The sequence below is a fragment of the Clinocottus analis genome, unplaced genomic scaffold (assembly GCF_023055335.1).
Source record: "Clinocottus analis isolate CAN_PGR_092001 unplaced genomic scaffold, fCliAna1.0.p SCAF_7, whole genome shotgun sequence".
Classification (NCBI taxonomy): domain Eukaryota; kingdom Metazoa; phylum Chordata; class Actinopteri; order Perciformes; family Cottidae; genus Clinocottus; species Clinocottus analis.
In genome coordinates, this window is record NW_027176229.1 from 21,122,360 (window position 1) to 21,144,971 (window position 22,612).

The 22,612-nt window shown below is 48.2% G+C and overlaps 1 protein-coding gene across 2 annotated transcripts in view; it reads left to right on the forward strand.

Annotated features, from left to right (window-relative positions):
- The window catches only part of sema6a (sema domain, transmembrane domain (TM), and cytoplasmic domain, (semaphorin) 6A), a 100,918-nt gene extending 79,714 nt beyond the window's left edge, over positions 1–21,204 (forward strand). The window contains exons 16-19 of one of the 2 annotated variants that reach the window (XM_068604431.1): positions 1,709–1,767; positions 2,547–2,567; positions 5,820–6,008; positions 17,005–21,204. In XM_068604431.1, coding sequence (XP_068460532.1) covers positions 1,709–1,767; positions 2,547–2,567; positions 5,820–6,008; positions 17,005–18,194 — 1,459 coding nt within the window. In that variant the 3' untranslated portion in view covers positions 18,195–21,204. The remainder of the gene's footprint in view (positions 1–1,708; positions 1,768–2,546; positions 2,568–5,819; positions 6,009–17,004) is intronic. The other variant, XM_068604432.1, reaches the window with a different exon arrangement.
- The last annotated feature ends 1,408 nt before the right edge of the window (positions 21,205–22,612 follow it).

Here is a 22,612-nt window from a genome sequence, read left to right on the forward strand (position 1 = left end):
GATTAAGCCGAATAAATGTAACCTCAGATATCAAAAGAGGATGCTGTTGTTGTTGCTGCTGCTGCTGCTGCCGCTGTTATTGTGGCTGCTTTTGAAGGGTTATTAGGGCAAAATGTTCTCCCCAATTAAGGTGCCGTGAAACTGGAGGGGGAAGATGAAAAGTAAATGGATGCGTAACATTTTTTTTTTTTTAAATCATCTGAAAACACATGAATATACATGAAGGGTTTGAGAACAAGAGCAGCGGAAATTAAATTGTATTCCCCCACCAACCCCTAAACTCTCCATCCTGTTTTTTTTGAAAGAAATCATTCTTCTTCACGCTATAATTGAGACCAGTGGAGGGTGAGGAAGATGAGAGGCCGGTGGACTGGCAGGAGGAGGAGAGGACGAGCGAGAGGGCGAGGCGGGCGGAGGAGGAGGAGGAGGAGGAGGAGGAGGAGGAGGAAGAGGAGGAGGGCTGTGAAAAGCTGCCATGCGTGACTGTGATCCTGGTTGACAGTTGGTCCGCTCTGTTTCACATATCTCCTTACTGTCTGCTCGGCGGTCTTTCAGGAGGAAAACAGGTCTCCGTGCAGATTGCATCAGAAAACAAACTCTCTCTCTCTCTCTCTCTCTCTCTCTCTCTCTCTCTCTCTCTCTCTCTCTCTCTCTCTCTCTCTCTCTGTGTCATATGATGGCGTGGTCACCCCTCGCTGCCCCGCTCTTCGCCCATGTGATTGGGACGACAGCCTCATATCTCTACTGAACCCAGATAATGTCAGACGCTGACAAATAGGAGAAAGGATATGGAAGAGAAGAAAAAAAGTTTTTTCATGAAATCAGCGTCACTTTTCCTGTACATTCCCACCATAATGCACCAGGAGTTTGACATTTTTAGGGGAATCTACTTATTTGCTTTCCCACCGAGATCAATACCACGTTCATGTCTGTGCTGTGAACAGATTAGCGGATTAGCTTCGTTTAGCATAACGACCGGAAACAGGGGGAAACAGCTCGGCTTGGCTTTGTCCAAAAAATCTGCCTGGCAGCGCCACAAATTAATACCTTTATACATATTTACGTTGTTGTTTTTTTGTGTGAAAAAAGCAACATCTTGGCTAGGACCTGGTTTGAGTGCTCAGAGTCAGGTAATAGTCCAGCACATATTTCATTTTTCCATACTTTTGGGTAGATTGTGTAACCTTTGGACAGAGCCTGGCTCGCTGTTTCCAGTCTTTGCGCTAAGCTAAGCTACCCGGCTCGTTCGCGGCTAGCTTCATTTGCATCGCGCCGACACTTCAAAAAAAATGGAGTCGATCTCGTGTAAAGCGAGCCGAGGACGTGAAGGAGCGCGTCTTGAAGACCGTACCCGCCATAAGACGACGGTTCCTCTCGCAGTCAAACACAACACATGAATCTATTTGTAGCCACACTTCTGGCAACGAGTCCTGTGCCAGCTATGGATTTACTAGCCTGCCAGCATTCCTCATAACCACTGATTTCCAGGCCTCCGGGGCACCTGCAAGGTGTTCTTTGATTCCCTTCCAGTGCGGGGCTTCCTGCAGCCCACACTGCGTGCACGCTATAGGGTACGCTGTGTTTGCTATTTGGAGCGAGAGCCCGTCCTCCAGCTCTGGTATTAGCTGAGGTGTGGCTGTGGCCTGCGTGGCCCGGCCTGTTTTTCCTCCGCTGACCATGATGTCTCTGTTCCCCCCCCTCTTTGCAGATCAGCCTTTGAGCAGGACGTGGAGCATGGTAACACAGATGGCCTGGGAGACTGCCAAAGTAAGCAGGCCCTCTTCACTCTTATCTTTTCCTCCTCTATTTCTACACCACCCCCTTGCACCACCACCACCATTCCTCTCTCCTCTGTTAACTCTCCCTCTTCTCTCGGCCCTGCGTTTTCCTTCTTCCTTCCTCCCCCCGTCTGTTCCTCACAATCCTCTCTTTCAGCCTCTTCCATCCATCTGTCCCTGTTCGTCTCTCGTCCTCTTCTGTCCTCCTCCCCCCCCCCCCCACCTGGTGTCTCTCCGGTCAATAAGAGTGTTGTGTCCACTCGGGCAAACACTGAATTGCCTTTTTTTTGTTGTGCAATTGGCTACGAAAAAGGGAACGAGACCTGACTTGTGACTTTTGTTCGCCGGCCTCAAAAGTCTCGAAAGGCCTTTTTATAGCTCGATGTATATTTCATCTTTTCATATCCAGACTATCTGTTTGCTCGTCGGATGCGACACTCCGTCCGCGAGACAAACTTCAGAACAATTTGACCTCCGATCGCTCCTCTTAGTCAATTTCATCTCAATTTCCACTGTTTACTCAGAGTAAATGCATCTTCCCTTCAATTTCATCAGTGTGTTTAGTCAAGGGAAGCCATAGTGTTGAACCTTCATTAGCCGCAGAGGCTATAGATCACCTCTGATTTAAAGTTGGGAGAATATCGAGCAGTCGGTCGATTCTGAATTACTTTCGAAGTCGTGGTTTTTTTGATCATGTTAAAAGGCAGAAGCCGTCTTTACTGCCAGCAATAACATGTTTCTCCCTCATTTCCTTTCTGCTTCTTCCAGACACCTTTGTGGCGCTGAACGGTAAGTATCCCACTATTTTATACTCAAATAAAAGGCAGGAGCTGCGTTTCATGTCCCCTTCGACTCTTTAGCGCCGGGCCACGCCCCTTCATCCAGTCAATCCATCATCCCCTCTCAAGGAAATGAAAACTCCTCCCACACGCGTAAAGACGGGTTATTAATGACTCATGCTTTTTAACGGGATTCATTTCGTTCCTTCTTTTTTTCATAGACGTTCCCTCCAGCTACAAAGGTAATGAAACAAAGCACGGTCGGTGCAATTCACTCCTCGTAGTGTTTCCCCCCATTGCCCCGCCCCCTTTTGGAGTCCAGAATAAAGGGCATAGAATTAGAAATTAGGGATGAGAAACCTTTTTAATGCTGATTCTATTCCCCTTCAGATGCTATTAGACCTTGCTTTCCTCCTCCTTAATTGTTCCAACTCCTCTTTACCCCCCTGTGCAACGTCATCGATTAGCCCTGACCTTTTCGCTTCTAATTGGATGGATCTGGTTGTCGGTGGTTCAAGACTTTGGTGGTGCAGAAATGCTTCAGTGTGCACATTAAGCGGGACATGTGTGAACAGAGGGAGAGGGAGATTAGACCGGCCTGTTTTTGGAGTCGGGAAACGATCCGATGCCTTTCTGCCAACGGCCACCGAGCGCGCGTGTGTGTGTGTGTGTGTGTGTGTGTGCGCGCGGTTGGCACGAAAAAAAATAAAGGCGACGCAAACATGCGCAGACGCACAATTTTTTTTTCTGTTCCCTTATAAAATGCTCTCCTCTTCAGACACCGAATGGTCTCACGGTCACAGCCGTGACGCGCTCACCGCTGGAGTCGATCGAAAGGATGATAAACAGAAGTGATTAGCCCGCGGCGGAGCACCCACACATCCACCTTGTTTTTTTTATGGTTTTCCATAAATCGCTCTCTCTCTCTCTCTCTCTCTCTCTCTCTCTCTCTCTCTCTCTCTCTCTCTCTCTCTCTCTCTCTCTCTCTCTCACACACACTCACACTCACACCCATACCTCGCAGCTGCCAGATCAAACAGTCAGATCCATACAGAATGACAAGAATAGATATTTTAAAGTCGTTCCAGAAAGCCTAGCTCTCTCCCTCTCTCTCTCTCCCTCTCTCTCTCTCCCTCTCTTTCTCTCCCTCACCCCTGTGGCTGTACCCCACCCACTGTGCTCCTCTCTCCTTTTGGAGATCCGGGGTCAGAAAAAGGCATCTGTGTTGGTGTGCACCCCCCTATAGTGCTGAATATGCTCCCACAGGCTTGTCTGCGTGTGTTTCCAGACACACACACGCACACACACACACACACACACACACACAGACAACACCCAGTTCACAACACCCCAAACAAAGTCTTAGCCCCCCCTCCGTCTATCTGTCGGTGGTTGATATGGATTTGCAGATAAATAAATGCCCCCTCTTCGTCCTCCTCTCCTCCACTCCCGACTAGACGCCCTCGCCTCTCTTTTAATCTGCAGGAAGAGAGGGATGTGCATCCGTCGGCAGTTTTTTTTTCTCTTTCTCCTCCTCCTCCCTGATCCGCGGAGGAGCTCTGTGGCTCCGAGCTCTCCCTATGTGTGTCATCTGCCTGAATTGCACTTCCCCTGGCGGTGGGGGGATGAATTATAAAATAGGCCTGTCACACTAATCTCTCAGCCTTGGGCCAATAGTTAAATAAATCATTTTAATGATTGCCGTGGCACACGGAGGAGGAGGAGGAGGAGGCTCCGGGTGGTGTTGTGCGTCGTCTACCAGCAGCATCGCCGGCGTTAGCCTCCTTGAAAGGCTCCGCCCCTCTTCAAACAGCATAAACACACATTAAAAACGGCGCTCGCACATCTGCACACACACATATTCACACACACACACATTGCTGTCACCTCCTCCGTGGGGAGAGCTCCACAGAGGCGGTTGATAAAAGTGTTGTCAGTCTTCATCAAGGGTGGATTTTTTATTTTTTTTTGCCTTCTTTTATTACATTATGTTAAACACAATATGTAGATCATGCAAAACGGTGGAGGGGGGCTTAAGCGTTAGCATGTGGGACGGTAATGTGATTAGCATGGCTCCAAAATAATCAGTCAGACAAAGCGGATGCACAAACTCTGCTTATGACAGAAAACAGAAGGGGGGGGGGACACACACAGAGGTGGAGGAGAGAGGTACGAAAGGTATGAAAGAGCACTTTGTGGCAACCGGCAGGTGTTGAGACATCCTCGGCGTGCTGTTCTCGTTGTTACCGGTGTAACTTGCCCTCTTCAACTGTTGGCCCGCAGTTCGTTCAGCCGTTAAGGAAGTTAATTACGAGGCGGAGCCAAAATCTGCGAAAATTCATTAAGCGTTAGCGCTTCTCGTGATCGATGGCGCCGCTGAGAGAGGCCTCGCTAAATAAAGATCAGCGGGCCGTGCAGGACGCTAAACGTTCGGGTGTTAAACGTAGAAAAAAAAAGGTGGGGACGTAAGCGGAGAGGTAGGAGACAAGAAAAGAGAGGGATGAGAGAGGAAAATGTACAATTATCCTTTTGCCAATTAAATATACCAATTATATTCCCGATTAATTAACAGTACTTCTTCCCAGAGCCCAAGGTGTCGTCCAAAATAACACAATATTCAGTTCCAGGAGACGAGGAAAAGCAGCAAATTATAAGACAAATGGAGTTGATGAAGTTAGACGAGCAGAGCGCTTGGGTTACAGAGTTAGAAGCGATCCGCAGCGGAAGAAAAAAGTTTCAGGCTTTTCAACGGGGAGCGATGGAAAGAAACTTTGTCTCTCGTCCTTCATATCAAAGGTGGGCACCCTGTGGTGAGTTAGAGCAACGCCATTGTACTCTGCTCCGCCGAGACGGGCCCAAAGGAGCTCTGACATGTCAGTCAGAACGCGAGGGGAGAGAGTGAGAGCGGCAGAGAGTGACAGGAAAAGAAAGGGCACGTCTATCCTGAGAAACACACACACACACACACACACACACACACACACACACACACACACACACACCACATTTGCTAACGAGTTACCTCAGGGTCACCATGGAGAAACACTTTGTTGCATCGCACATCCCTGCAGATGTCCTTATATGGGTGTGTGTGTACGCTTCAAAGGAGGAATAGATGTGTGTGTGTGTGTGTGTGTGTGTGTGTGTGTTAGCACCCCCGCTGCCCCTGTGCTCACATGCACTGAAGCCAGTCCCCCCTTCAATGCCCCCCCCCCCCCCCTCCACCCTGAGCGTGGGTTTTAACCTGTGTTGTGTCCGGCAGGCCACCATCACCGCCACCACCACCACCACCACCGCACCCTCTCCCTCCCCACCTCGGCCCCGCCCGAGGCCGCTGAGGGCCCCCTGGGGCGGGGCCGCATGGTGGAGCGGAAGGACCCCCCCATGAGCTCAGACAAAGGGGAGGACCCCTACGTAGCCGTGCCCTCTCAGACCCAGCCCGAAGCCAATGGTAAGCCTTGGAACAGGAAGCGGCGGGGCAGCCGGTCTGGTCCGTTGTCACCTGTGGCAAGGGAGGGGGAGGGGGAGGGGGGAGGGAGGCCGGGGGAGGAGGGGGGGGGGGGGGGGGGGTTTGTGTAATTGAGATTTACGGCCGCCTGGTTGCTTCCAGCTGACGAGGTGGAGGGATGGTGGATCTCTTTCTCTCCAGGGGACAAATTGCCTCACGCTGCGCGCGTTAGAAAACGTATGCAAACACACCGACGTCACATTATGCAGACACGTAGTACACATTCTGCGCTCGTTAACACACACACACACACACACAACCAGACAAACAGCCAGCGCTCGGCAGGATGGATTTATTATCAACGGGCCGTAATGTCCCACGGGAGATGTAATATCCACACCATTACGCCCTCGGAAGAAGAAGAAGAAGAAGAAGCAGAAGAAGAAGAAGAAAAAAAACGCAGAGGTGTTTATTTCCCGGAGAAGACGGCTCTGTCATGCTTTGCGACGCGGTGACATGACATTGAACGCCCGCCCTTTTCTCTCCCTTGTTAACAACCTGGCTAATGCCGCACATCCTCAAGGACGGTTCGCTGGATGAATGAGACAGAGGAGGGGAGAGGAGAGGAGAGGAGAGGAGGGAAGGAGACGAGTGTAGAACGACGCACATCTGAGGGGGGAAAGTAAGAAAATGATGATAATTAAAAGGTCACTGCAACATGTTGTGTCCCTTTTAATAAAATATTCCCCGCTACGTTGCATACTTCATGCTGTTAGAGGCAGCATCACGTGTCTTTGAGGAGATGTAGATGGTTAATTATGGTGTTTCATTCCCAGTCAGAGCTTTATATAGACAGACGAAAGAAAGAAGAAGAAGAAAATGGCGTAGATATTGACATTATGGTCGAGTAAAACAAACACTTTCACTCAGGAGACCGTCGTTCGAGTCGCGCGTTAAACCTAAAAAAACAAAAAGTAAACGTCGAATTCTCGCTCGTCGCTTAGCGCGATGTCAGAAAGTGTGCGACGGTTGTTGTTTTACCGTTGTTAAGAACGTTTTTCATTGCTTCACACGGCGTCAAGCAAAAACTAAATTTAAAAAAAAACGCACTGGACTTCCACAAAGCCAGCGTTCACACCACCGTGAAACGCCGTCAGAGCAGCGAACGTCAGCTGGAAGCAGTCCGGCGCCCGGCGGGCGGATCCAGAAGCACAATGGTGGCAGAGACTTCAGACAGCATGCCTGCAGCCAGCATCACACCATGCTGCCTGCAGCCCTCGTTGCCTTTACCTGAGCAGGTGGGAAACTACTCCAGCCTCACCTTTAATGGCGAGGTATGCTAAAAGAATAATAAATATATATATATTGTATGATTTGGGGGCGGGGGACGCTCAGGTAACGGCAACAGGGCTTCACATTTCAAAACAATGCTTCCTGCTGTTTTTTTTTCTCTGTACAATCATTATTATTATGATTTTTACAAAACACCTTTGCAGCTTGTTTCTGTATGTATCAGTTCTATTTCAATTTCAGCTCAACTATCCTTTCTTTTTCCTTTCTTTTCGATATAAGAGTCAGCGCCGATGAGATTTGTTTGATTTTCTTGTGAGCAGTTGATATCCTGCATGGCTTGGTCTGAGACTTCCTTTTTTTTTTTTTTTTTGCTATTTATATATTTGCCTTTTTTCTTCCCCCTTTGAATGCTTTGATGGTATTAAGCACAGTTTTGCCTCCATGCAGCTTAATGCTTTTTCAGCATGGCAAATCGAGCACCGCAGTGAGCAGCATTCATTTCCCGCTCCACCCATCCTGCCTCCTCTTCCTTCCCGTTCGCCATCAGTTTTATTGGCTTCAGGTGTCAACTGTACTGTGAAAACTTAGCAAACTGCGCACATGAAAGTGGAAATGGACTCAATCTGTGAGAAATGATGATTATTAGAGTCGGAAAGTTTATTATCCCTCATCTTAACGGGAAGGAGATAAATCCATGCGACGCATTTTACACCAGCAATAAGGAATACAGATTTAACCACGCCATGAATCTCTCAAATTAAGGACAAATAAAAGTGTACGTTTGAGTGGAAACATATTAGCTCATAGCCAAAAGTCGTTTGCGAGCTTGTTTTGCGATTTTCCCAAAAAATAAATTACAATTACTCCCCGACTCTTTTTTTCTTCTTCCCCATTTGCAGTTGAGACATTGCAGAATCTTATCTGCTAATGAATACTACAGTCCTGCCAATATGTATTAGCCCGACACCGCCGCGGTAATTAGAAACGCTGCAAGGCGACGAGCATTCACACGCTGAGGATATTTAGCACCCAACAGCATCGTTACCCAGCAGTCCAGTGGGACCGTGGCGGTCGCCAGGTGGCCGCTTGTGTTTCACAGTACATTTGAGCTGTCTGTCTGTCTGTCTGTCTGTCTGTCTGTCTGTCTGTCTGTCTGTCTGTCTGGGCCTCATCTGTCTCTGTTATATTTTTTCCTGCACCCCCTGTCACCCCGACCATACACCTCTCCCGTGGCACGCCATCGCCCCCCCCCCCCCCTCCCCACAGACGCCATCGCCACTTTTTCCACCATCTGCTGCCATTGTGATCCGTCTCCCTTCCACAGGACCTGTAGTCTGACTGGGATGGCATGTTCCAAGGCTATACCTTAGCTTAGCGCAAATTAATTCCTGAAACCAATTTATGGAGTCGTCGTCTCCCCCCCCCACCCCATTGCCCCTCCCCCTACCTATCTCTGTCTGTCTTCCTCCTCCATCTCTGCACCTCCTCCTCCCCCCTTGTAGTCTGTCTCCTCTCCAACTGGAGTCATATCTCTTCCCCTGTCTGCAGGAATGAATCCTTGCCCTGCCCTCCCCCCTCCAATCCCTGCTCTCTCTCTTCTTTCTATATCTCTCTCCCTCTGTCAGAATCCCCCCCCCCCTCCTCCACTCCCCCTCCAACCCAACCTGTAGCCACCGCTGTGTTGCTCCAATTTATGGGTTCATTACAACAGCAATCCAGGGAAGAAGGAAAAGGGGGAGAGGAGGACGAGAAGAGGGATGGAGAGAGACAACAGGGGAAGAGACATGGGAAATGAGGGAAGGGGAGAAGAGGGAGGAGGGGGGGGCATGATAAAGATTTATTAAACATAACAGGACAATAATGCAGTGGTGAAGGTTATAAGGGAGGGAGTGCACAGATAGGAGGTGGACAAACTGGCTGAAAGGCAGATTTGAAGAAACAAGATGGAAGAAAGGGGAAAAAGAGAGGATGTACGATGGAGAGAGATACCGACACTGTGTCTCTCTCTCCCTCCCAGTCATGTGTTCTCATTCTGGTCCACAATATTAACCCTGAACTGTTCACGTTTCTCAGCTAACACAACTAATCTTGGATGATGTATAAAAAAAGAAAGAAAATGGATACAATGCACACACTTTTTACTTGCAAAGCTCATCTATTCAGAAAGTAGTAGCAGGTATAATGTGTTTTTTCTCAACAGAACATGAAATGTCAGCAAAAACCTCCCCTGATTATGTGTTTCATAAGTGTTTCCCTTCGCCAGTGTCACTTTAAGGCGGTGCTGAGTTAAAGGTGCAGCGTGCAGGATGCAGAGCATTAATATCTCAGCAAACAACTATTTGCTGACTGCAGGTTTAACGGAGTAACGTCTCCCTGAGCAGAGCATGAAGTCACTCTCCCTCCAGTTCCCCTTCATTTTAACACTGTTATCTCTGTCGGCACCTTTTCTATTTGTTAGCACAGTTAGCAAAGATAGCACAGATAACACAGTTAGCATTGTTAGCAAAGATAGCACAGATAACACAGTTCGCATTGTTAGCACAGTTAGGACAGATAACACTGTTAGCACAGATAACACAGTTAGCACTGTTAGCACAGTTGGGACAGATAGCGCCGTTAGCACAGGTAACACAGATAGCACAGTTAGCACATATACAACAGATAACACATCTAGCACTGTTAGCACAGTTAGGACAGGTAACACAGTTAGCACAGATAGCACAGTTAGCACATATACCACAGATAACACTGTTAGCACAGATAACACAGTTAGCTCTGTTAGCACAGTTAGCTCTGTTAGCACAGGTAGCGCCGAGCAACTGGCTCAGCCGTCGTTGTGTGTATTATAAATGCTCCCAATCCCATATGTTGCACCTTGAAGGGAAAGATACGGGTCGTTGTTAATTATTTAAAGGAATAATCGGCGGCTGGAAGGACAAAACAGGATGCCAAACTTTAACTTTAAGTGCTTTTGTTGCTCAGGGTGTGAACCCTGCTCTCTGGTGTCAAGGCGCCGCACTATCCACCCCAACACCCCGCAATTACCTGTGCACGTGGTATACACTACAATGGAGATTTGGTGTGAAATCAGCATTACATAAATGTAATTTAGGATACACGGTTGTCTGTGATACGGTTTTGTTCTCTCATGCTCATTATGATTCACAGGAGGACTGTTCACAAGCGCCAATCGACTGAAGACGATGCCGTGTTTACATCTCGAAAAACACCAAACATGAGTTGTGATTTCAAACAGTATTGTTTCCAAAACATGGCATTCAGAGGATATTTCTTCGCCCATTAGACAAGCGCTTGTGAAGTGTATTGACAGATATGAATTCCCTTCATGGATTCAATGCTAATGCCGGCTGCTACGACTCTGACAGCTGCTCTGCAAAGTGTTATTTTCAGCTGCAGGCAGCTCTCTGACACCGGTGTGCCGAGGTGAGGCTCTTATGATGGAGGGGTGGGATGACCTCGCTCAGACAGGGATACGGCTCAATTTAATTTTTTTTTCATGCCAAAAAGTCTCACCCTCACTTTTCAATGGCGGGGGTAACTGTGAAATAAGTCCCGTCCTCGCAGAAGAAATGTCGGGGTGTTTTCGTGACCAGTTAAATTCTGGTTTAAAACGTACTTGAGGTGCAGAGTGTGCACATAACGCACACAAGGAATTCAACATGTGTCACCATGACTATATGCCCGTAAAGGAGCAGAACTGTAGCAGTGATCTCAGCATTTCTGGCAGATGTGCAAACACAGCTCTGCCTGTTCTGTTGAACTTATGTAGTTTGGTATGTTCCCTCTAACCACGGAGAAATCACCATTTTAGCTCTGCAAAGTAAACCGAAAGGACCAAAAAACTGGATCAAAAGAGAGTTTAGCACATGGACTGTCTATAAGAAGTGGGCGTAGTCAATTCGTCGGGGACGGCCATTTTGAAGCCTCGAGTTCTGCATTTTGTGAGTCGCCATCTTGTTTTTTTTGCAACCAGGAGTGAAGCGTCAATCACAAAGTAGCTCTGCCCCCTTAAGGGAAAAGTTTAACACAAACTGGACCAAAGGAGAGTTTAGCAAATAGACTATAAGTCTGTAAAAAGTGGGCGTGGTCAATGTGACATCATCGGTTTGGGGACCGCCACTTTGAAGCCTCGAGTTTTGCATTTTGTCCGTCGCCATCTTGTTTTTTTTTTTGGCAACCAGGAGTGACGCGTCAATCACAAAGTAGCTCCGCCCACTTAAGAGCACTCTAAATGGGACTTCATGCTGTATTGAAGAAGATTTGAAAGTTTAAAGATCATAAATTCACGTTGACAATGTTTACTGAGGGATTAAATCAAGAGAGAAGTAGGATCCTTCTCTCAGAGACTTCTATACAACCAGTTTAAGACTTCACTTTTCAGAACCGCAGGTTGCCGTCTGGCTTAGCAGTCGTTTATCATGAACGTGGTCATTATATAAATATCAGACGTTACCTTTCAGCTCTATTTCTCTCTCCCACTGGTGAGCAAAGAAGAGCCGGAGGAAGAGAGTTTCTCGCTTGTCTGATTACGGAGACTTGTCTTCTTTCAAATTGCCCGTCCTTGGAAGCGAGCCGACGAGATTAGACGCTTCAGTTTAACAGGAACTCTGCTCGCTGTCGGATGAAGCGTTTTCGGCTGGTGGCACTTTTTTTCAGGCGGCTATGAGGGCGATTGGGTAATTTAATGTTGGTAAAGTTGCATATGTCCTTGCAGTAGAATGATTGGATTTACGTTAATCCCATAAAAAAAAAAGGGATGATAGGATTTATGTTCAGAGTTGGTGGCGTGGTCCTTTAAGGTCGGGCGACGGCGCTGTAGCGAAGACTAAACACGGGGTTTATTTTGGGTCAAATGATCATTACAACACCTTCATTAGTGCTTTAACAGCAGGAGTTTCTTCCTTGCCAGCCACAGATTGCGATAGATCTTCTGTGAGGCCGTCGCTTTATTCACAGCTCATTGTTAATCAGAACAGAAACAGTGGACTGGATGTTTTCCCGGCGTTGCGCACTTCCCCCCGACTGACGTCAAGCTTTAAGACATAATTTCCTCCACTGATTAGCTTATTGTTCTCTCAGGCCGCTTCTTTTTTTTGCCGGCTCACTGTTCCATTCAAATGTTTTGGTCATGCTTTTCAGTAAAAAGAAAAAAAACCTCTCGCCTTTTGCCAGTCTGGTACAAAAGCTTTGCTTTTGTCTCCTTTGGCCGCGTGAGACTGAATCTCATATCACGGCGGCTCATCCTTTTGTGCCTCTGCAGCCTGTCTAACCCACATTCAGCTGTCATTATGCTGCTTTAAAACAGAATTTAAACGGTCACGTCCACGAGAGAGAGAGCCGCTCGTCGGAGCAGATACCGGCCGAGTCTTTGTGCTCCGGGGGGGACGACACGGGGGCCTCCGTTTTATACAAAAAAAAAACATTAATGAATGATTATCTATCGTCACCGGATGAATTACAAAACCTTTCGCTCGTGCATAGAAGGCGGATGTCAAACATTTTTCAGCAGTCGCGGCGTGATAAAAGGCACTTGAGTGGGTCGCCGACAGTGACTCATCAAGATGGAGTACTACTTATCAGGAGTTAGCATTATAAAGGAGGAGGGGAGGGAAGGGGGGGGCGTCAGGATTACTCAACATGCGATAGAGGAACTCAGAAATAACTGCATTAATTGTCGTTGCTGTTGTTTTTCACGCTGGGCAGCCTCCTTTCTCCACCAGTCTATCACTCATTCATGCACGGCCGCGCCGGCGTCAACGTCAGGCATCAAACAGCGCATGATTAACGTTCCCAGGGAGGTGTAATTCAGCTTGATTTCCTCGGAGCATTAAATACCGCAGTTTGCATGCGCGGAGGTGGATAGGTTAGTGCATCGGTGTTAATACCTGAGGTGCAGAATGATATAATTAGAGCTTTAATTGTAACTTAACTGGCTCATTAATACGCCGCGTACCGACTCCGGATTGTCTGATGAACTCTTTAATGTTGAATAACCCCATTAATGCTGGGGGGCCTCTCGAAAACAACACACACACACACACAAGACACAATGGGATAATATCCTAATCATGAATGGGCGTCACCATCTAAAACAGACTCTTCTTCGTCCTTCATCTTTTTTCCTGCGCTCCGCTGGTTGGCGAGGTCCAGAGTTCCCCGTCCTCTCAAGAAGTGGCGCGTCAGTTAAGAGCGATTAGGATTCCCATCGCTCGGCAGACGGTGTCTTTGTGTGACGGCCCCGTATAGTCGGAGGTCAGGGCCTCGCCGCGACCTCCCTGTGATGTTTAACTACCTTTGAAGTTTTCCTCCCAACACCGACACAAAGACGAGCCCTGTGGGCGCCGAGTCGGTTGGTGCTTCTGAAGAGATTAAAACGAGTGTAAGGGCGGCTGTGTGTGTCAGAAGAGAGAGAGAGAGAGATGGAAAGAGAGAGAGAGATGGAAAGAGAGAGAGAGAGAGACCCGCTCCAGTCAAAGCTGATTACAATGTTCCCGATTCACAAGCGTTGCTGAAACTCCGGCTGTTTTGACAGCGAGAAATATCTGAGATTATGAGTTTTTTCAACATGTGAACGTTTGAGGCCCGGGGCGTCGCAATGCTCGACTCCACTGGAAACCGCTGAGAGGGAACCGCGGGACGCCCCGCCGCGTTGCATTCTGGGAGGTTGAGAGTTGAAGCCGGGGCGAGGACGCGGCGCCGTCGTACAGTCGGGACGAGGACGGGAGGCGGGCGGAAGATCCGCGAGGTCGAAGCGACGCTTTTTGCTACTTTCTCAAGGTCGGTCGCGCTGCTGATGAGAAAGTTTTGCAAAGTTTTGCAGAAAGGGAAAAAGAGAAAGGAAACAGAACGGCGTGCAGCGCGCTCGGTTGGAAACCCTGAAGTCCTGTGATTCGACTAGAGACGGCCCCGTGTCCTCCGTGGCTACTCGCGTTCTCTTTGATGTGAGCATGAGAAACAATTCCTCACATGAAAGATGGAAGTCTTCAAAGTTTCCCTATTCTCCTTCCTTATGCGTTTTTACCCAGAGGCCTCGGGCTAAGTACAAATCCGGAAGTGTGTGTACGTGTGTGTGTAGGGAGACGCGTGATGGATGGATGGATGGAAGGGGAGGAGAGAAAAAAAAGAAAGTTTTCTCGTTTGCTTTTACCCAGTTTGCTTTTTTTTTGTTACTTTCCATTTAAGTTCAAATGGTTCAGGACATGAACACAACTGTAAAAGTACAAATATTACACAAATCTAAAGGCCGTAGCCGCCACACCCGGAAGCAGAAGACAAAGACGTGGCTCCACGGCCGGCCTCCTTCACCAACCGTTAAGCTCGACTTCCTCTTCCTCCTCCTCCTCCTCCTCCTCCTCTTCCTCCTTCGTCTTTGACATTCAACGAGGAAATCCGAATCCCCCCCGGTCGCCGAGCGGCGGCAACCTTTAGCGGCAATAAATTCAACTCTCATGAAAATTCATAACAGTTTTCGACTCGCTCTTTCAGCGAGCGACGGGGAGACAGAGACGGATGAGCGTATTTACTTCCAACAGGGATTACGGAGAGAAAAACAGAGCTTCGCTAAAGTACTTTGTTTATGCGTGCACTTTCAATTCCTAAGAGTTTTTTTTCCACTTCCTTCGAGTCTCCTTCACCTCGTGTGAAGCTGTCGGCTCTCCCTCCCTCCACCTTTTTTTTTTTGGGAGGGGGGGCTTTTTTTGTTCGCAGCTGCTCTCAAACGCCACGCCGTCACCGCTGTGGTTCTTTGCCAAAAAAAAAGAAAAAAAAAAGGACGATAACTCACAGACACCGCGAGGTCATAATTACAGCCTCTCTGATCGCAGCGCTCGCCAACGCGGAGGCCGAACGGCACGAAAGAAGTCAGGAAAAAAAAAAGGGATCCGCGGTGACGAGAGAAGTGGCTGAAAGTGTGGAGGAAAAAAAGATCAAAGTGAGGACAAAATGAAAGATAGTCGCGAGGAAAAGTGTCTCTGAGTGACTGCGCGAGATGGGAAGCAGATGTTCGGTCGGTTCGGGTCGACCCTTCATGCTCCGCTGCAGATAGCGCTCATCACGTCTCACTGGATCTGCACACCGCGTCCTCCACAGGAACCATTTTGGCCCCAAAAACCTTTTGTCAAGCGCCAAATGAGTTACGACAGAGCTGCGTCGAGAGCAAAAGAAACACCTTTTTCCTTTTTTGTTTGTTTTTTCTTTAATCCAGGTTGAGCTCCGGAGTCAAAGCAGAGACTCAGGCGTATCGCTGAGTGCGTTACGGCGGTTAAGTCCCGTCTTTGGACTAATGAAGTATGACTGCAGCGAGCGAGGATTAGCAATGTTAGTTTAAGAGAGTCTGGATTTCGCTTCCACGAGAACAGATTAGCGCGTCGTCTGTGTTACGTCTCGCCGAGGAGACGCAAGACGCTTCATTTGTGGCGTCTTCCTTTTTGGGAAGATCGGGGAACAAATTGAAACACAACAACGAAAAGTGAATTGCTTCATGGAAACAGAAAGTTTCCATGAAGACAAAAATTGCAGCAATGATGCTGTTTGCGGCTCATACCACAATATGAAGTTGTTGTTTTTTTGGTCAGGGTTCTTCAGGCAAACATCACAAACACAATGAAAGTTTGTGTTGCTCTTTAAGTATTAACATATTTGGAAGAAACTACTACTTTTAAAAATGTAGTTTCACTTTTAAAAGTGACTTTTGCAAACACACACTGAACAGCGTGATGCACAACACGAGCTGAACAGTGAATAACACACGCTCTGACACCGACACACACGTGTAATGGAGTTGTGTTACGCACCGTGGGAGCGCGTCAACGTGACGGAGCCCACCTGCCTCAATCCCTCCGTCTGATGGTCGTGTGTGTGTGTGTAGATTTTATAAATCTCTCTCTGGACCGGCGTGTTGAACCCGAGCATTAGACGTCCACATTCATCAGCAGGCTGGAGGTTATCATCTGTGCGTGTGTGTGTGTGTGTGTGTGTGTGTGTGTGTGTGTGTGTGTGTGCGTGCAGATTGTTGTTGACCCCATTTCATTACCCGGCAACCTGCCGCCCTCCACCACGCCCCCGCCCGCTCTCTCTCCCGCCGCCGGGACGCTTTCGCATCTGCTTTCATTGAATTATCTTTTCTTTGGCCGCATGGCGTCTCGTGAAAGCGCCGCTTTCACGAGACGCCGATGACACAGCTCATTGGGTTTAACGCCCAATCAGAGGCTCTTTAACGCGTTCGTGAGATTGGATCCGAGATGTATGAGAAGTCACCCGTTTGCATCCGCGAAGGAGAAAAGACATTTGGGTATTTCAGACTCCTTTTATCTGCGTTCGGATCTGTTTTTTTTTTCTTCATTTCAGCAGAGGGTTTTTATCTCGGATTTAAAATGTGAATCATAATCACCCCCCACCCACCCACCCAAACGCATTTTCAGTCTAAAATTGGATTTCCTGGGAAATATTGAATGTTACATCGGACCTCCTTTCTTTTGAGAAGGAGCTCCTCACGACGGGATGAGCCCGTCTTCATTTGCATGTTTTGGATGAAATTATTGAATCCTCTAATCTTTTTTTCGCCCCGAAAAAATATCTTTTGATTTCAGTAATTCAATATTGTTTCCTATTATTTTTTTGTTGCTCTATAAATAAGCGTCTCTCCCGCTGCCGCTCTCAACGACGTCCCCCTTCTCCTCCCCTGCAGGTGTGATCCGCGAGAGCTACCAGAAGGGTCGCGACCAGCTGGTTCCCGTGACCCTGCTGGCCATCGCCGTCATCCTGGCCTTCGCCATGGGCGCCATCTTCTCCGGCATCGTCGTCTACTGCGTCTGCGACCACCACCGCCGGCGCGACGTGGACCCGACGGGGCGCAAGGAAAAGGACGGCCGCCACCTGCACTCCCGCCGCGGCTCCATGAACAGCGTGACCAAGCTGACGGGCCTGTTCGAGACGCAGGCCAAAGATGGCCGCCCCGAGGCCATCCTCGCCCCGCTCATGCACAACGGCAGGCTGACGCCCAACGGGAAGATGCTGATCAAGGCCGACCAGCACCACCTGGACCTCGCCGCCCTGCCCACGCCGGAGTCCACCCCGATGCAGCCGCGGCGCAAACCGGGCCGCGGCAGCCGCGAGTGGGAGCGCAACCAGAACCTCATCAACGCGTGCACCAAGGACATGCCGTCGATCGGCTCGCCCGTCATCTCCATGGACCTGCCCCTGAGGGCGTCGCCGGGCCACATCCCCAGCGTGGTGGTCCTGCCTCTGCCGCAGCATCAGCACCAGCTGCAGCCCCACCTGCAGCAGCACCAGCACTCCTACCAGCACGAGTACGTGGAGCAGCCGCACCACGGCGAGCCGGGCCTGGACGACCAGGGGGCCACGCTGGAGTACAAGACGGTCAAGGGCCAATGCCACAACCTCGGCGCGGTCCTGGATCAGGACGGGGCGCTGCTGCTGCCGCCGCGCGTGCCCCAGCGGGAGGCCTCGCTCACCGTGCCGCCGGCCGTCCCGCAGATGGGCAAGCGCCTGGAGGTCCACTCGTCGGTGTACGGGTTGAGGAAGGGCTCGGCGTCCGGGGCGTCCGGGGTGTCCTCCTCCTCCTCCTCCTCCGCCGCCGCCGCCGCCCTCAAGAGGCACAACACCAACTCGTCCAACTCCTCCCATTTGGCGAGGCACCACAGCTTCAACCGCGTGGAGACGCCGCCCCCGGCGCCGCAGAGGGTGGACTCCATACAAATGACAGCGCAGGGCATTTCTCTGTCGCGGCAGCCCGGCATGAGCTCCTACGGGTCGCTGCCTCGAACGGGCGTCAAATATCTCAAACCAGACGTCCCCCCCAAACCCTCCGTAGTCTCGCTCTCCACAAAAGTCAAGTCCAGTGACTCCTGCACATAGTCAGCTTCCTCATACCGGTCGGTCCGATGTGAACAGCAGTGAAAGGGTTCTTTTTTTTCCCCAAACGAGAGGAAAAAACTGGGAATACTGTACAAGTTGCATCTCTTTTTAGTGTTTTTTTGTTTGTTTTGGTGTACAGTACAGTGCGACACAGTTTTTTCTTTTTTTTTAATCGAAACACTTTCTTTTTATATAAATATGTAAATATTATACACACAACTGGTTGTCGTCATTTGTTTCTCGCCACGGAGCTCACGCTCTGGCTGGCTCCTCCCCCTTTCTCCCCTCCCCCACCCGTGTACGCACACACGGGGGGAACACGTCTGCACACGCGTGTGCACCTGAAGCGGAAGACGATACTTCATCCGTCGGCGCCCTGTAGCATCCGGGACGGCGGCTCTCTTGCTTTGTGGTGTCTTTGGCCAACCGGGGACTTAAAAAAATATATTAAAACAAAAGGAGGAGAAAAAAAAAGAAAAAGCACACGAGCAAGAGGCGGTTTGGAGCGTTGTACAGGACCTCGAGGACCGGGGACGACTGAGCGGGCGAGCTCGGACTGAAAAGGGACAGACTTCTGTCAAGAAACTGTGAAAAAGCCTCTCAGTGTTACAGCGATGGAGCCCCGCCCGGGGTTTTAACCTGAGCGCCTGGGCCAGAGGGACATCTTCTACTGTACTGGATACTGAATAACACATGACTGTTAATACTAATAGCTTGTTGTATTTATTTTTATTAAGTGCTTTTGAAAAAAACTAAACTTTCTAGGCTCGGAGAGAAAGAGAAAGAGAGAGAGAGAGAGGAAGAGAGAGAGCAGAGAAGAGATCTTTTAATATTAATGAATCAAGTGTAAAGGGGGGGAAATGTATTTAAAGTCTTTAAACTGGAGCCCGTAGAACTTTGTTGATGACTGAAGGTCCACTCGGTCTCACTGTGCACACTCAGTGACCTTCAGAGAGACGTATGTGACCTCTGCGACGAAGAGGAGGAGATATTTATTTAAACTGTGCCAGACGGGACGGGGGGGGGGTGCTTTTACTTTTTTCGTGGACCAGAATTGTTTTTTTTTTAGAGCAATCATGAACAAAAAAGAAAAAAAAATTAAAAAAATGTCTCCAAATCTCACCCTTTCACTCCTCCAATGAGCATCCCCCCCTCCCTCCCTCCCCCCTCCTTCCCCTCCAATCAGCACTGTGGTCACGTCGGTGTGAGTCAGTGACGTTCGTCCCGACGGGTCGCCGGCTGCCCGGTGCCGTCCACGCTCGCTGTTGCATGACGCAAAACTAAAGACGAGCGGAAAAATGCGGCAACGGCGCGCGGGGCGACGTCAAACAAACAAAAAAAAACACACAAAAAAAGAAGAAGAAGAAAAAAGCGGTGCCTCCACCTGGCAGGCGGGGAAAAAAAGGTAAAAGTACAAAAAAAACATCTGGCCTGCTTCTTTTTTTCCCACGTGTAAATTTGTGCCTTACACCTCTAAAAGTAGTGACGACGTTTTCTTTGATAGCTGTTTGACTTTGTCTCCTTCGTAGTGTTTCCTCTTTTTTTTATTTTTTCTTACGTCATGATATATTTCCCTGGTTTGATTAAAAATGCAATTAAAGAATGTAGGTGTTATTGTTGTACTTCTGGTCCCTAGACATGACACACTGACGGGGAGGGAGGAGAGGAAGGAGGGTTTCCATTCCTTCTTTCTCCCCCTCTCACACACACACACAGAAAACACACACACACACACACACACACTCATCTTTGTGGTTCATTTCTGATTGTGCCATTAACGCGCTTAAAGCAACCCTTTATGTTGTGCTGGCAGTGTCGATGAAGACGTTGTGAGTGTTTGTTTGTTTTTCTTCTTTTTTTATACGATTTGAAAAAGTCTTTTTCTTTTTTTTTTATTTTGTCTGTTGGTTTGGAGCGATGATTGATTGAACCGATTAACCCGAAACAATTAACACGTGATACTTGAGAAAAAGGCCGGTGTGCGGGTGTGTTGCGGGTGTGTTGCTGGTGTGTTGCTGGTGTGTTTCTGCACCGGAGCGGACGACTAACCTCGGCCCCTCGGCCCCTCGGCCCCTCGGCCCCTCGGCCCCTCGGCTCGTTCCAGGCTGGTTCCTGTGAAGAAAGTTGACGTTTTTTTCCCGAAACAAACAATCTAAAAGAAATGTACCTTATTTAACCCCCTTTTTTCTCCTGTAAGAGACAAGTTTGAGGAAGCGTAGTTGTTTCACTAACTCCATCAAAGCCTCCGTGACCGGCCGAGAGTTCGACTAATCGGACCTTTTTTTTTAAATTATTTCCCGCCGTCACTTTTTCCCTTTTTACTTGAGGATTTTTATCGACCGCCCCGACACTAAAAAAAAGAAAAAGAGATGAACGGAGCACTCCCTTAGTGTTGTATGTGTAGATGATGTAACAGTTTTCTTCTTGATGTCGAGCAATTTTCTGTTTCTTCAAAATGGAGGAAAAGCCAACTAAGTCTCTCGATCCACAGCGGCGGCGGCGAGGAAGTCGAGTGACGCGTCGCAGCGACGCTTTTTCTGTCGCAAAGACGACGGAAAGGGAGGGAGAGGGGGGGGGGGAGGAAAGGGGAGGGGCTTCAGGAAGTTGTCCTCACTTATTACTAAAAAAAAAAGCTGTCTTCGAAGTGCGAATGACCCGAGGTTGTGATGAAGGTGGCGTGTTTACTGCGCACGACACTACTGCGGGCGGCGTGGACGGGGCTTTTGGACGTTATTGCGATCCGGACTAGGGTTTTTTGTTTTTTTTACCGATTGTGACGGCTGCTGTGGACAGTGAGGTTCTTTGGTGTGTGCCTTTTTTGTCTTTCACCCTTGTTATAATACACTGCTGTTAGATGCAAATCGACTCTCTTCTCGACCTTTTTGAACTTTGTAAAACTTGTAAGATATTGTGACGTCACAAAGTTTTTTGCCCTTCTCTCTCCACTTCCTTAACATCTGATTCACAGCTTAATGTACGTTGTAAAGAAAAAAAACTCTTTAATTTAATGCAAAATGTAATAAAAAAAATTTAAAAAAAGGAAATAAACTTCTTGTTCTGTTGATATGTCCTTGGCTTTTCTTCCACTTCTCCGCCTCAGGTGGTTATCTTTACCCCTGAAACATCTTTAATTGTTGAATTTGTGCATCGCTGTTTGGAAAGGAAACCAAGCCAAGAGATCTTCTTTCAATTGAGAATCAATTTTAAGGGAAACGGTGTACTTTGTGTCACCTCAAGCACACTTTTTCCTCTTTGTTCGTCAAACCTTCGCCAACCCCTCGAGATCCGAGAAACTTTCCTTCACAATGGCGTTCCTCTTTTCATATAAAGCACGTCTAAGTGGATGGAAGCACTTCACACTGCATAGAAAACGATTTCTTTAACTTCACATCTAATTCGAGGAAAAGAAGACTGTAAGCAGAGGGGACGAGGCCTCGAGTGGACGACCCAGTCGGTTAATTGGAGCAGTTTGATGGATATTTGGGAGCTTTCTGTTGGCAGGCTTTACAGGACGCTCTCTAAATCACCTTTTAAATTACAATACTAGTCCGCAGAGGCATGAGGAGAAGTGTAGTGAACGTTCGAGGTAATCCGTTTAACATCCGATAGGAAATCGATAAACTGTTCTCAAGACAAGGCGAGTAGACGGTTGGATGGTTTTATTCTTGAGTTTGACACTTTATGAGGTGAAAACATGTAAATGTCGTTGAGAGAACTTGTTTTCTCTGCCCCAAAGTGTATGAAGGTTTACGTTATGAAAGTATAATGTCAGTCAAACAGGCACCAAGATTCTGGCAGAGGGATTATTACATGATGGAGGATTATTGTAGGCCAACGCCGAGGACGTCAGCGTCGCTGTGGTTCCCTGGACGAAAAGGCAATCATGTGATTTTACCATTGTCTTTTGGATTATTGCAGTAATAAACTCTGCGGCAAACACAAGTTGAAGATACTTGCACATTTTGTCCAGCAAGATACTCTTCTTCACAATGAAAACACCGCTTTTATGTTGTTTTTTCAACCATGAATGCGATTGCTAGAAGTACGAAGCTAACAAGTAGTCTCATTTAGCCCTTTTTTAAAAACACTTAAAAGCTTTAAAATTCACAACAGCGATATTTACTTGTCTATTTTTATATCGTAGAACAAAAACCTTTAAATCTCTTACGCGTGCGTTGGCTGCAGAACTAATTTCAGGACTTTTCAGGAACCGCAAATTCAAGTTGAACACGTTGAAGCAGGAAGTGCAGAAACGCTAACTTCCTGGTTTTAGGACTCCTTCCTGCAGTAAAAGTAAAAAAAACAACAGTTAACAGTAAAGTAAGTAAAGTACCTGGATTAGAAATGAAAAGGGATGATAACCTCTGTCAAAGCATCATTGTCTTCCTCACATTGTTTCGCTATGACTGGACGTTTGT